Source organism: Podarcis gaigeae, assembly GCF_964106915.1.
Source record: "Podarcis gaigeae genome assembly, chromosome: 7".
Lineage (NCBI taxonomy): Eukaryota > Metazoa > Chordata > Lepidosauria > Squamata > Lacertidae > Podarcis > Podarcis gaigeae.
Window position 1 is genome coordinate 27,146,395 of NC_139683.1, and position 15,440 is coordinate 27,161,834.

Consider the following 15,440-nt stretch of genomic DNA (forward strand, 5'->3'; position numbering starts at 1 on the left):
CCAGTAGCACCTTAAAGACCAACTAAGTTAGTTCTTGGTATGAGCTTTCGTGTGCATGCACACTTCTTCAGATACACAGATATTAACAGGATGATTACCAGGCACTAGCATAGTTGTAATATGTTCTGGAGTTTCCAGGCAATCCACATTACTTCTTTGAAATGTCTTGCTGTAGTTCATCTGCAGGTGGCTATAGAAATAAGAGTGATAACTTCATTTACTCTTTCTCCTTCCTATATCAATTCACAATTTAAAATAAAATTGGATAGGAAGCCCTCTTGGTTTACAAATCTGCAAAGCCTTTATTATATAGTATGAGATTGTTAGATAAAAATGTACTACTGAGTTAACCATAAATAATAGTCCAGTTTACAGCCTACACAATCAAAAACCCAGCACTGATCCATGTGTTCCTGAGATGTTTGTTTGGTGGCCGCTAGAAAGTGTGAATTGAACCAGAATATCTTTTTTTTATGGAACATTTCTATGTTTTGTTAGAAAACCTCTTCAGGACTTTAATACATCAGTACATTTATCTTTTTCAAGTCTATTTCATGTCATCCTAATGTGCTTTTGCTTATTTTATGAATACTTCCATCCAAGTGTTCTGAAGGATCAATGCATTTGGAATGGAGACTAGGTATGCTGCAGAAAAGTATAATAATTGGACTATTCTAACTGATCAGCCAATTAATATACGTAGGAAACGATCGGGCAATATGCTACTTATATTTAACATGTCCCGCCCCCAGCTAGGTGATGCTGATAAATATTTGTTCTGGAAAATCAGGTTTTGTTTCTAGTAACATTAGTTGTAAATAGCTGATATTTTGAACTATTTCTAATTTTGTCCATAATAAGATATACACATGGCATTTTGTGTACCTGTTCCAGGCATTGTTCTCCCAGAATTCATAAACGATGAAGCGAGATTCACCAGAAAACCTCTGAATAGAAACACTAATAAAACAACAGAATTAATTTGATAAGTAGATAGCAAAGCCAGTATGCAGAAGTAATAAGTTTGGTTAAGAAGTAATGAGAACCCTGGCTTCTCACTTTGAGAAGAAGCTGCCTCATGCCTTGGACTTAAAAACTCCCAACCTCTTCGGTGGCCACAAAGAGATCAAAAATTGTTTCCTATCTTAAATTGAACCAGAGTTCCCTGTAATGCCCAAACTTGAAAAACTGTGGTTTGTTTTATTTTCAGATCATTTTATTCACCTTCAACTGAAATTCTGTTTTTGCAAGAAAAGAGGAGTGGGACACTAAATCCAATCCCTCCCATTCCAAAAAACAGACAAATCCTGATTGGTAGGATTTCAACTTTATAAAGAAGTGATGCAGTTCTGGCACCTAGATCTTGGAGAGGAACCCCACAAGCAGCAGCTGTTTGTACTTGGGGTTTGTTATCCATCTAGAAATATGTAGAGGAAAGCCTCCTATCATGCAGTTTGTCCCACAGCTAGAATGGTATGCAGATCTTCAGTACTAGAATGATATATATTCCTACAACTATACTTGTATATAACCTTCTATCCAAGTTCTCTGCAATGTTTACAGAAATGGTAAAATACAATTTGAAATAAAAACACTAAATCAAAAATAAGTCACACAACCAGCTAAAGTCTTTAGGTTTTACTTCTTTTCAGCTGTATAAATTAAGACACAAATTGTATCAAATCAGAAAGAGACCAGCAGGTGTCACTATGTACATATGGAATACAGTGTGCCAGGAAAAAAGCAACTATCTCTTTTTGCTATATTCAACAGGTGACTGCAAGTACTGTATGTTGACCTTTTTTCTTTAAAGAGTAATTCGTTGTTGCTCATAAAACTATTTGGTTTGTTGTAAACATCTAGTTTTGCAGTCCATTTTGCTTTATGTTAAGTATGGCTTCTTTTTTGGAGCAGATATTTAAGTTCCATTGAAATTAATGAGGGTTTCGAGCTACTAACTTTGGCTGGTGCTGGGTCATAATGTGAGGGGTGCTTATAGAACCCCTTCGCTAGTTGTCATCCTGATGACTTCTGATGGAATTCTAAGCGGAAACTTACAGCCCTCTAAATTTTCTCATCCTCTGGGGGCAGCAAATGTACTCACTGCAGGCATCCATCCTGAGAAGAGGCCGTGTCCACATACTGCTTCAGAGCAAACCGGAATTGCTCCAGTTCTTCTTCTATTACTGACATCTGCCGTTGAACTATCATTATGTGCTGACAAAAATATTAAGACGATATTATTGGTGAATGCATTGCACTCCTGATATCAGAGCATTTTTATCTTGCCATCTGGGTTGATTGCATACAATAATATACGGTATGTAAAAAATATTTTTATATGTAAAAATAAGCAATATAATGCAATGGAGGTTTTTTTTTAAAAAAGAAGGCTGAATAAAGCAATGATGTAACTTGATCCTCCCTCTAAATGTAATATAAATTGTGTTACTTATGAGGGTCCTATTGGAATGCTCAGTAAGACAATTTTGCATCCTTACTCATAAGTAAGCCTTACTAAGGCCAGTGGGACTTACTTCCAAATTAGTATGCATAGGATTGCAAATCCTTGTTAATTAAACCAGAATAGAATATCCAAAACTTTCTTTATGCCTCCATACAGAGATAACTATTATCCTCATCAATTAATAATCGGTGATACTTACAGATTGAGTGTTTTCTTCAGATACCTCTTCTTCCAGTGGCTCAAGCTTTAGATCCTTGCCAACAGGATGGAGGAGAAATGCAAACAAAAGTACCAGATATGAACTATCCACACAGTCTTTCTCTGACTTTGGCTTACAAGCAGCAGAACCGTGGCAATTGGCCAATTTCGTTATAGTCTAACATACCTAAGCTGTTTTTGGAATATGAGAACAGCAGAAAAGTAACTGTGTGCCTTGGGAAATAGATCTAAGAAACAACTTCTATTTTGTAACCGCCTGCCTATTGCCATTGGGATGTGCCGTTGCTTTTATATACTTAGCATGGATTCAAACTGACCTTCATATATGTAACAAGTAACACGTTTCAGCAACGAGGAAAGAAAATTTTTGGAGGTAGATAGGAAACTAGTTATGGATACTGCCACTGCTATACTGTGCTGGCTGGAATAGGGAAAGATGCGGTACATACTGACCACACATGATTGAGAGCTCCCAACTGTGTCTGCTGCATGGTGGTGAGAGTAGGGAAGAAGGCCCACTTCTCTGCCTCCATCCCATCATCAAGCACCCACCAGCTGAGGGTTTTTTGTGATATGACCTACAACATGCTACTTCAACCCTTGCCCTTCAGTGGCAAAGAGGGCTACCCAGGTAGGTTATTTAGCTCATTTAGTGGATGTTGTGCCTGCTCTGCTACTGTCAGTCAGGGAGGGAAGGAGAGTGTGATGTAGTAAGGATACAGAGGTATTCTTTACAGATTAATGAAGGAACTTGTGCTCACCTTCTGCTCTAGCCTGTCAATCAGTTTCTGGAGTCTGTTTATTTGGGTCATCCACTGGTTGTCTTCCTCCAGCCAGCCTTTAGGAGACGTAAATAATGGAGTTTTAAAACACTGTTGAAAACTATGGCTTTCTTTATTCACCTCTTTGTTTTGATGTGCACGTTTTCATCCATTCAAAGTACTGTCAATGTTCAACCTGGATGATGCTCTTCCAAACATGGATAATAGATAGCATTTTCCTACAAATAAGTATTCCACATGACTCAGCATTTCTTACTAAATGCAGCTAAGAAATTCTTAAGTCTTTCTTTCCCTGCAGTTTACGGTTACTCCAGTTTATAATTAATTCTGAGGACATAATCTAAGGGGTCAGAGAAGTGACACCCTTCAGGAGTTATTCCAGACTACATAGTTCCTTTTCCTTTCTGGACACTGTGTGGAGATGCAACGCTTCAGAAGGTGCAAAATATACAAGATCGCATGCAGAAATGGGCTGCTTAAAAATGGCTGCCCGAGCTTCTTACAGTACCGATACTTTGGTTTACACAAAATGCCTTTGCTGTCTTTATGTTTAAAGTACAGTAAGACTCACACAGCAGATGCAGTATTTTCCGATAAGCACATAGCCAGAAGGGTGGGAAGAGTTCTTAGAAAACATGGAGGACTGTGATTCATCTTCAAAATGAATGCTCTGCAAATAACTCCAAACTTAGAGCGGCTTTTTCCAGTGGCTTTTTCAACATGCAAAAATGGCCCCCATCCTGATCCTTCTTATGCACACAAGTCTGACTGAAATTAGCAGTGTCACCTGTGGCAGCTCCTGGTGACAAAATGTTGCTGGCACTGTGATGTGTAAAATCTCTTTTCCCTTTGTAAGATTGTTGGCTGGTAGGTAGAGACCTTAGATTGCTCGTGGTAGATAAAACCTGGCACAAGGAAATAGCTGTCTGGTTTATGGGGTTTATTGGCATTTTGTTTGTTTTTAAATGGCAACTACAGGAGAATCCAGTCAAAATTGGGACTGTGTTATGTGGGAATGGCTTTAACTCTTTATGCCACAGTCCTAATTAACACCCCCTCCCCTGGTAGCTGCTATTGGCTCTGGTAGGGGAAGCTTTCACACTACAGCAGACTTTTTTTGATTCATGATAAAAACAGTTGCACTAGATGAGTGCAAAGGACAGCTACAGAAATTGCTCTGTCCTGACAGCATATATAGGAAGGAACACAGCTTGTTCTATAAACAAAAAGGGGGGTAAATCAGTGTCCAAAGGCAGCCTTTTGTCAAGCAGCAACAGGGACCCTTGATCTTTCACACCTGTTTTTGAAATGCCTCAATACCCTACCTTGAGCTAAGAGGAGTTCCCTCGTATCCGAGAGCAGTTTTCTCAAATCCTAGATGTGCCAGGGCAAGACTGAAGTTGGTCATAAAGGAAGGCACTCTGCATGTGTTTGGGAGCTCTTTTATCATCTGCATGATTTCTACAGCCCTTTTAAAACACAGAAGTTTTTCAAGCCCTTTGTCCCTTGCAACAACCCTGTGAGATTAGTTGGTAACACCTCCACTACAGAAATAGGAAACTGCAGGTAAAGACAGAGATCTAAGTGAGGTTCAATTATGACTACAAGTTGCTTGATTTTCTCCACTTGCTTAATTGTATATGCAAAAAGAAGGGCCTGTTTTTGATACTGCTTTGATTTTACCTGTTCCCCATATTCCAATTTAATATTTTCTCTGATGTTGGATAGCTTCTGGCTTTTCTGTTTTCTCTGTATTTTTACAGTTTGTCCAACTGGCAAATAAATGTTTAGGGTGATATATGCAAACTACTGCACATGTCCACTATATGACAGGAGTTCACACCCAGACTTGTCAGGGCCAATTGAAGTGACAACTTAGGGCCATTTTGTAAATGTATCCCTTAAAGCACCCAAATCACTCATACATGCATCATCCAAATGTTTTGTATCAGCACTTGGACTTGTCAGGGCGCCTTCTTTTTTGCATTATCCCTCCCAACTGTACACTTGGTGGAATATAAGAATTAGCAGAATTACCTTTTACGGGGATTAAATTTTCATATTAATTTAAATGAAACTTGCTGTTTTACTTTATATGACTTGTTCTTGGTGGTTACAACTTGTAAAGCACAGAAAAGCAAAAATGCAATACTTCTCTTAAATAACGTTACCTTGGTTAAAAAGAGGGCTGACTGGAGAAAAACTGCTGTTCCTTTGGAGTCTTCGACTTGAACGTCTTCCCAGCTGCTTAACTGCAAGCACCTCTGGCTTTGCTGGCCTTTGTCTTACAAATAAATATATTTATATATGCATAAATCAATTGGATTAATGAAACTGTCTCTTTATTCTGAGCATGTTTCCAGTCCTCTTCACACATACAAACACACATACTAGGAGCTGCCGAGTCACAGAATGTAAACATTCTGACTGCAGAGGGTCTGTCACAAATTTGGCATTCGCCACAGAGCCTAGAACATAACCTTGAGCCGATCTAGGTAACTGGAAAGCAGCTTGGCCTTGGGGAGAAAGGGGGAGTCATTCACCTATCAGAATGAAATAAACATCCCTACAGTAAAGGTGTGCATCTGGTTCGTACCAAAGCTCAAATACTGAACTGATGCAAGCTGCTTTTTTCTGAGGTGACATATGGCTTCAGTGGCTGAGGGGTAATACGATTCCATGGAGCTTCCTCTGCCATCAGAGAAGATCCAGCTCTAGAGGGCTTGCCACTGTGGCCATAGAAAACTCTCCCACCATTGCTATTCCAACAGCAGTAAAGCCAGGAATGGGGTGTTGCCCCATGGGGCATATCCTTCACTGTTCAGAGAAGGTGTGGCTGCAGGGAGCTTGCTACCTCCTCCCTGCCAGAAAGTATAGTCTGCTCTTGCTGTCATTTGCCCTAGGACTGCAGAAACCACAAGGGAATTGGCTCCATCCACTGGCCATAGGAACAAGAGCCACCAACTCCTCTTCAAGCAAGAACAGCAGTGAGGGAAGCTCAGCCTAACTATCCATAACTGTTTAGCACTTTGTTCAGGCCCTGAAGGACTCAACTTTCCCACCCCACCCCACTCCCTTTATGTAGTTTGCAAGTCTGACAGCAGGACCTGTTTTTTTCTCTCTCTTACTGATGTGAGCTGCTTGGGGAGGCAACAGTTATCTGAAAAGCAGGCTAAAAGTATGGCAAACAGCTAAGGAAATGCCCAGGGAAGCCATGGCCCCCCCACCCCCAAGATGCTAAAGCAACTCCCATCTCCAGAGTTGGAGTAGGTAGTTCTCACCCACTGGCTGCAATGGGAGGAAAAGTTTATAAGAGAGAATAATGTGGCTACCCTTCTTCCCTGGCTGCTGTGAACTTGCAAGGCTCTGGATGTGGCAGTTGACCCACTGGAAATGCAAACATACCTTCCCCAGTAGGTAAGATTGCTCTTGAAAAAACATTGCTTGGGTGGAATTCAACTTAGAGTCGACCCAATGAAATGAAGAAACATGATAAGGTTAGGTCCATCAATGTCAACTGAGTCTATTCTGAGTAAAACCTAGTTGAATACCACCCCGTGGGATCACCATTCACTGGAAGGAAATGTATTGAGACTGACAGTGGCTGTGGAAAACCCACAAGCAAGATCTGAATGCAAGGGCACTCTCCCCTCCTGTGGTTTCCAGCAACTGGCATTCAGAAACATTACTGCCTCTGTCTGTGGAGACAGAGCCATAGCCATCATGGCTAGTAACATTTAATAGTCCTCTCCTCCATGAATTTGTCTAAATTTGCCTATTATGTTTTTCCGTCCACGAAACATTTCTCTAGTGCTTTGCAGCCTCCCTGGCTGCCTGTACTTCCTGATCTGAAAAAGCCTCATGGAAGAAAATACATCTTCCCCAGGGTTATGAATGATGTAAGGCAGGCTTCCTCAACTTCGGTCCTCCAGATGTTTTGAGACTACAATTCTCATCATCCCTGACCACTGGTCCTGCTAGCTAGAGATCATGGGAGTTGTAGGCTGAAAACATCTGGAGGGCCGAGGCTGAGGAAGCCTGATGTAACAGCACCCAGGAAGGCTGCCCAGTGTTGACTGCTACTGAGATGATTTCTAGAGTAAGAGAGGGGAGGGAGACGTTCATTCACAGACACGCCTTGACCACTTGAAAAGTAAGTTAAGCGCAGCTTTGATAATTTTGCAGCAAAAACTTTTCTCATTCCTAGGTGGAAACTAGCTGGGGGGAAACAAGGGATATAATTTCAGCAGAGGACTTGTTTCTACAATCACAAGGTAATAGGAGCACACAACATTACTCAGCTGCAACCTCCCCCTGGAACAATTCCTGATACATTTCCACAGGGGTGGGGGAGCGGTTGAAATCTCACTTATCTTGACGGGTTTGTTCCTCTGTGGTTTCCATGGCACACTCCAGGGAATTGTGGAGCGACTGTAGCTGATTCACTGTTTCTTTCAGCAAAAAGCGAGTCACAAACTGTTCCAACTTGGAAGCCTCCTGATAATTCTACAGAAGAGAAATAGACACTAGCAGAAAGGGAAAGTGTAATATTTCCCACTTTTGCAGCTTTCCTCCTAAACATCAGCTGCACACAGTCTGTATTCCATGGTCTCATAAGAAGACAGCATGTGCTCATAATGTGATTCTAAAGCAATTTCTATAGTAGTTTTTCCAAATAGGGAAAAGAAAAAAAACGCAGGACAGGAAACAGAGCAGTTAATTCCTACACTGCTGAGACAGAAGTTCTATTGCGGATCAAGGAATACCTGAGTTAAATCATTAGCAGGTCCCGTGAGCCCAAACTATCCCCACCAACACAGGAGGCTGCCTTCTGCATCTCTACAGTTCCCTACTCAATCTTTCCGGTTGAGCTGGATAATTCTGCCCTGTCTATGCTAGGAGTATTTGAAGCAAAAACAATGCAGGAGAAAGGTCTGCTGTCATAGGAGGCTGCCTGTTGCATCTGCATGATTCATCATGAGAGGTGGTAACTCTAATTACAGATAACTTTTAATCTATGGGCAAAACTAGGTGATGCATTAAATGTGTGATAGCATCTAAGCTGTCCAGTTTCCTTTTCTTTCTGGCAACCAGGGGGTTGGCCTTCCAGCCTGCAATATACAGCGAGAGAAAGTTAACCCTCCCCTCCCCAAGTAATCCTGACCAAAATTAGCCCCCCAAAATTATTATTTGCCCTTGGATAGAAACTGCTATTTCTGCCAATTGCTTGGCAGGATTTCGTTCTGGGATGAATAGTCATTTTACAATGTCTGTGGATTTTCTCAGGACCAAGCATGGTTAATTCTCACTCTCCCCCTTCTCCATCATTTCCCCCTGTTATTTCAGAGGAAAAGCTTGAGACATTAAATACACTTCTAACATAATGCTTAGTTTGGCACTCAAACACACTCCAGCAATTAACCTACAGGCATCAGAAATCATAGATGGTGAGGGAGGCAATACTGTTTACTGCAATTATTACTTTTTATAGCAAGATTAACAAAAAAGGGGAAGGAAAACAAAAAAGAGAAAAGGAAACAAACTCACATTAATAATACAGTGATCATCAGTGCATCCATTTCATTTTAAACATATAAGTTGATACATGCCATCCATATGTCCTGATAATCAATAAAATTGGTGTTTATGAGAAATATGTTCAAAGTGTAGCAAGGCCGGAAAGGGCCCTGGACCATTGCAACATAGATATGTATATCCTCCCAAGCTTGAAGTACAAGCCTCTTGGGGACCATCAGGGCATGCAAAATCCACTTTTGTCCTGCCATTAGTTCCCATACCACAGGTATGGGATAATTTAGAAGTACATGGACAACTGTAAATGCCAAGGATTTCGCTAAAGGACATTATACAGTCCCAAGGCATGGTCTGAAGGAACAAGATGCGGCAGCACAGCTGTAGTTGTGGGTTAAAGATTTAAACACAAAGGGAAGCTTTTAAACTATAGAATATACTGCCATTAGAGTACAGAATTCATCTGTTGTGCAGGAGCTCCCAATGAACTCTAACTGTGCAACCTGAATTGCCCTGGATGTGACTGAATCCTACCTGAAAATAGCAACCGTCTGGAAGCATCCTAAGACAGAAATACATGCTGTTCCCGCTAGGACATCAAACAGTTATTGAAATCCCAGCTGTGAAGCTGTCCCATGTACCACCCATGCTAATTATGCACCTGAAAACATTAAAGTTGCCACCGACATTAATCAAGCCTGCGATATCACAATTCATAATAGCTGCTACTTCTAAAGCTAAAGGGTGCGGGGAAGCCTGGCAGGACAGATTGTCTGTGACTCCCTTTGGCGCCGCTCTGAAGCTGGCACCAGCTCCGCGTGAAAAACATTTGCGGTGACCTCTCAAAAGTGACAGAACGCGTTTGTACCAGCAAGGCGAATTTCCACCTCCCCCTAAATCGTTCGACATGGCTCCTCTAATTGGATTAAAGCTGCCATAGTATCCAGCAGGGCTAATTCCATCTCTGGGAGCTTTGATTCTTTGTGACACCACGCCAGGACCATCCACAGTAATGTTGCTGTAATGGAAATTGAAATTCATATTCTGTGGCAGATACCCAAAATGGCTGCCTTTGAAGAGCAGTATCCTTTGTTGACAAATGGACAAAATATTGGCAAAGGGGTTCTCGGAAGATCTGCCTCGCCTGCGAGCGGTTTGGTGACATAAAAGAGGCTTCAGTGACGCATGATCAAAGGATGTTCAAATCTATAAAACATTACAGGTGTCTAACCTGCAACAAGAATTCTGATGAGTAGTTTGGGGATATGCTAGGTTAGCTTTCAGTAGCTTGGGATACCCTCCCAATGTAATAATAATAATAATAATAATAATAATAATAATAATAATAATAATACCTTTATTATCAATTTACAACCTGTGTACAATGAAATGTATTCCCCCACTGATGGGACTGATGGGAGTTGTAACCCAAAACATTTGAAGGGCACCAGTTTGGCAAAGGCTGTGCTAACTAACTGCAGGGGGGCATTATTTAGGTTTTGGTGCCACCCTACCCCTCGAAGGGCAGGTAAAGAGGCAAAAAGGGGTTGCAGGCACCCCCAACCAGGTGATTGGCAGCACCTGCAAATCTATGGGTACAGTACTTCGCAAAAACTGTCAATCAGTTGATGGTTGGAGTTCTCATAGTGGCACACAAGGAATGCTGAGGCTTCCACTATACTCTGTGTGTATATTTGTAAATAAAGGAAATATTACGAAACCAGCAGAGGGATTGAGAACCGAGGAGCAAATGATTACAGGACTTCTTTTTTCTACGACTGTCTAGTAAAGATGCATATAATTGCACTATTCTTTCAAAGAGGCTCGTTTACCCACTCATAAGCAACACAAGAGGTGGTAGAAGACATGATTTGATTTTTATTGATGGAGTGTGTAAGAATAATTCTTATATCGAAAGAAAGCCTGTGCAATTGCCTATATTGATTCATGTGGGTGAGATCATCGTTCTGAGAGTTCTGACTATTCACACAAGCTTTCCTCTTGCTATGTTTTGTGTTGATGGATATTTGTTTTTTTCTTTTTGGTTTGTTAAAGTAAACAAAAAAAGCTTTTCTCTTGCTAGTTGCAAGATTAAAGCACCAACTTCTTTTGGCTTCTCTTATGTCTAGTGTCATAAAATGCAGGCAAGAAATGAAAGCGAACCCCAGCAGTTCTTGTCTCTTGTGTGGGGGAAAATAACATCGCAAGAAGAAATGTTCACAGCTCTAGATTGCATTCCTGACAGCTCCAGTCCTTTGCTCCTGCTGCTCCACTTAGTCTCGTTCCTCTGACCTTAAAGGTCTATCGTGCTTTTAAATAAATTAAATAGAAGCACAGTGCAACTCTATAGCCTGCACAGTTTTAAATTACTATATTTTAATTTTCTAAATGTTTTTTGGGAAGCATACATAATATTCTTCCCTGTCTGTGTGTGCAGCAGGTGGATTCTAATGGAAAACTACCTAATTTGCACATCTCAAACCAATACAGGAACGGAAACACAGCTATCATTTGAAATTCACAGTTTTCCAAATTTTGTGATGCAGTTGCCCAGCTAGTGTGTCAAAAACACATATAGTAGGGGAACAGTGTACACAAAAATGAAGATATTCATGAAAATGACATACAGAAATGCATTGCATTAGGAGAGATTGCTTGCAAAAATGTGTATTTCCCCCAAAAAAAAACTACATACAAAAGTGTACTTATTGGGGGGGGGGGGGAATGCACTAAAATGCTGGCAGATTTTAATGTGGATTTAAAAAGGGGGTGGGTGGGTTCACAAATTGCCATGGAGAAGCAGAGAAATGAATTTTACCACTAGGGGAAATGACAAAACAAAAATGTAACAGATTTGTCTGTCCCCAGTCGCTCTTGGCATACAGATGCCCAGTGGTTCAACCCTGGCTTCTCCATTTCGTTTTCGAGAGACTTTCATCTGAGGAGCCAGCGGCAACATCAGGTGCAGTAGGCAGTACAGAGACTTATAGCCAATGGTCTCATTCAGTTTCCTTTTTGCCACAACAAACAAATAACATTATTCCATTTTTCAAGTAAGCCTCACAAAATAGTATACAGGAAAACCATTACATCACCAGTAAATAATGGTGTTTTCCCTACTCACTAAAACCTCCTCCAAACAGGACTACCGGTTCCCATCTAATTTCCTTAGTTTACAACCAAATACTGAAAACTGCTGCCAAGAAAAACTTGCTCTCAATTATAGTTATGGGAAAGTGGGGGGGGGGCTTCTCCACTAAGTCACAGGTGTCAGGTGTGGTTCCTGGTTGCTGCCTGCTCTTTCCAAACTGCAAAAGGGGCTGGAGTGGTGGCGAGAGGATGGTAACAGTTCTCAGCCCACCTCAGCTGTTCTGGATGCTGTTGCTGGTTCTCAAAACAGTAAAATGTTTGATGTGAACAGCTGCCCGCAAAACAAGGAACAGCACCACTTTCCAATAGGTTAAGAAATAAGGAGTAGCTTCCTTCATTCATCCTTGCTTGCTCAGCATTCTGGCATCTCTTTATTTATTTTTTAGGGCTGCTGTATTTCAAAAAGTAAAAACCAGGAGACCCCAAAAGTTGTTGAACTTTTTTAAGGAAAGCACTGAAATTGTTGAGCTTTAATGTATTTTAATGGTGAATTTTGGACATAATGGAGATGTAAAAGATTTGGATTATCATAAAAGATGCAGGAGGAAATGATTCACAATAGGACCCACCAAATGGAGGAGGGAAGTCCAGGAGATTCTTTGGAATCTTGTTTTTATGTTGGATATGTAATTGTGAAACTTTAATCTGAAAACCAAATAAAATAAATAATGAAATAATGAAATTGTTAAGTTTGTTTTTCAAAAACGCCCAAAAAAATCCCAGAATTTTTTCAGTTGACTTGCCTAAGACAAAGCGCCAGATTTCGGAAATTCGCCCCGCACGTCAATTCTGGCTTTGAAATCCCAGGAGAATCCGGACATAGGACATCCCTATATTTTTAGGACCCACCTAATTTCTGTGTTTGTGTTTTTAACAGTGTTGAGCATTGTGTTTTAATTGCTGGCACCTGCCCTGGGATCTTACAGCAAAGGAAGGGTAAATAATAATAATGATGATGATGATGATAATGATAAATATAAATACTTTCAGTTTTGGTAAGTTAGACAGAAAGATAGCTAAAAACAGTTCTTCCGATTTCCACTTTGATCAGGCAAATTGTAACCTGACAGATGCAAGGAAAACCTTCCCCAAACCAATTGTTAATCTGGTCACAGTCCTATTTTGCAGCAGAAGTGACTCATAGCAGCTCATCTCCAGGAGCGAAGTAATGGGATTTATATGCCACATTTCTTCCCATTTCTTCCTCTCCCCAGACACTCCACTATAAATACACAGGGCTTTCACTCCCTGCCTTTTTCCTGTTCTGCCTCAGTGACACAACAACAAGGCATCAGCCAAACATGTTTTTGTAAGGGTATCTTTTTGTATTCAAGTCCCATCCTTCAAAAATAAAAGGGGGGGGGTGAGGTGGGACAAAGTAGGCTTAAAGGCATTTTTAATCCACACATTACTATTTCTTTTTTTAAAAATATTTATTAAGGTTTTGCACAACAAAACAAACATCACAATCAGGAAAAACAAAAAAGAAAGACAATCAGAAACAACACAGTTTAAAAATAATATAAAGTCAAAAAGAAGAGATAATAAAAAACAAAAAAACAAAAAATAAAGAAAAGATTATTTCTTACTTACTATCTTTATAACCCTCTTTCCTGACTTCCTCACATCTCCCTTTTCTGTGTTCCCCTTTACACAATCAAATTCAGCAATTCCCTACCCTCTTTCCATAACATGAACAACCAGGACCCCTGCTCGATTAAGAAACTGGATCTTCTAAGGTTCTTAATTGCTCAGGGAGCAGATAGGAGGATTTCCTTTGCAGACATTTAAGGGCAGGTATGGCTGCAGGTATGGCAACACACTCAGTGATGTTATAACTGAGTAATAAAATCAATAACGGATATAAAAGGATATACATTGTTTTATTACTATGGGGGGGGGGGCAGAGCTCTTTGAACAAGGCAATGGCAGTTTTATTCCCTACCTGAGTTCAGGTTTTTGCTGTTTTCAACCACTGACCACATTGTTTGTCCATTTGTTCTCTCTTTCTCTCTCTCTCTTTCAAACCCCCTCACCCCTCACGGACTTGGTTACCCTGGATACCAAAGATGAATGATTTATCCAAGAACCCAGTTCAGAAATTCTCCTCAAGTAAAAAACACCAACTGAGCAAGGCCTCTATGGCTTTGGAGAGTCTTGTTTTCCGAAGGAAGAGATCTAAAATTCTTTGTTGATCTGCCTCTAAGTTGCACTGCTGAAGTCTGCTGCTGCACAACAAATCTACATTTGTTTCCAGGGCACCCTTGGGAAACAGTGAGCCGATCGTCCGGAAAAGTGTGCACCGTGTTTGATCTTGCAAGATGCTGGGTGTAGGTGTGTTGCATCGCTAAAGACCTAGGGGCGATTGGGTCCTGCTTCTCAACAATCAAATTGCTCGACCTAGGCAGTCAATAATAGGAACACAGGGAATTGCTTGATACAGAGTGAGACCAGTGGTCTATCTAGTTCCAGAGTGTCTGGTGCACAGACTGGCAGTAGGTCTCAGACAGGGGTCTTTCCCAGCCCCATTCTGGGAATGCCATGGATTGAAGGCAGGCACTTTTGCGGGTGGCGCTGTGGTCTAAACCACTGGGCCTCTTGGGCTTGCCAATCAGAAGGTCGGCAGTTCAAATCCCCGCAACGGGGTGAGCTCCCGTTGCTGTGTCCCAGCTCCTGCCAACCTAGCAGTTCGAAAGCACACCAGTGCAAGTAGATAAATAGTTATCGCTGCAGTGGGAAAGTAAACAGTGTTTCCGTGCGCTCTGGTTTCCGTCACGGTGTTCCGTTGCAGCAGAAGCGGTTTAGTCATGCTGGCCACATGACCAGGAAAGCTGTCTGTGGACAAACGCCGGCTCCCTCAGCCTGAAAGCAAGATGAGTGCCACACCCCACAGTCTCCTTTGACTGGACTTAACCATCAAGGGGTCATTTACCTTTACCTTTTTTCACCTAACTTTTGCATGCACTGCATGTGCTTTACCACTGAAAAACAGAAATGCGTGTTCTGGCAGATCTTTCTAGGAGATAAATGTTTGGAAAACAACCTAAAGTTGCCATTCACATCCTTTGACATTCCAGTGTAATTTCAAATACTTTCTGGATTTTCCCTTGCTGAATTACATCAAAGGTTCATCTCTAGCCAGTAACGAGGCAGGTGTCTAGAATTACAAAAAGAGGACAGGATGGACATGCTTAATATATCACTGCTAGCTGTAAAAACCTCATCTGTTGCCACCCGCTAATTTGATACAATTCTTTGGATGCACTGGCTAAAAACATATCTCCTTTTTT

At 41.1% G+C, this 15,440-nt stretch overlaps 1 protein-coding gene across 1 annotated transcript in view; it reads right to left on the minus strand.

Annotated features, from left to right (window-relative positions):
• Positions 1 to 15,440, minus strand: part of NECAB1 (N-terminal EF-hand calcium binding protein 1) — a 41,392-nt gene that overhangs the window by 4,803 nt on the left and 21,149 nt on the right. Inside the window, exons 6-12 of the mRNA XM_083747933.1 lie at positions 7,838 to 7,974; positions 5,640 to 5,752; positions 3,448 to 3,524; positions 2,667 to 2,720; positions 2,105 to 2,217; positions 886 to 960; positions 99 to 190 (exon numbers count right to left, since the gene is read on the minus strand). Of these exons, the coding sequence (XP_083604059.1) occupies positions 99 to 190; positions 886 to 960; positions 2,105 to 2,217; positions 2,667 to 2,720; positions 3,448 to 3,524; positions 5,640 to 5,752; positions 7,838 to 7,974 (661 nt within the window). The remainder of the gene's footprint in view (positions 1 to 98; positions 191 to 885; positions 961 to 2,104; positions 2,218 to 2,666; positions 2,721 to 3,447; positions 3,525 to 5,639; positions 5,753 to 7,837; positions 7,975 to 15,440) is intronic.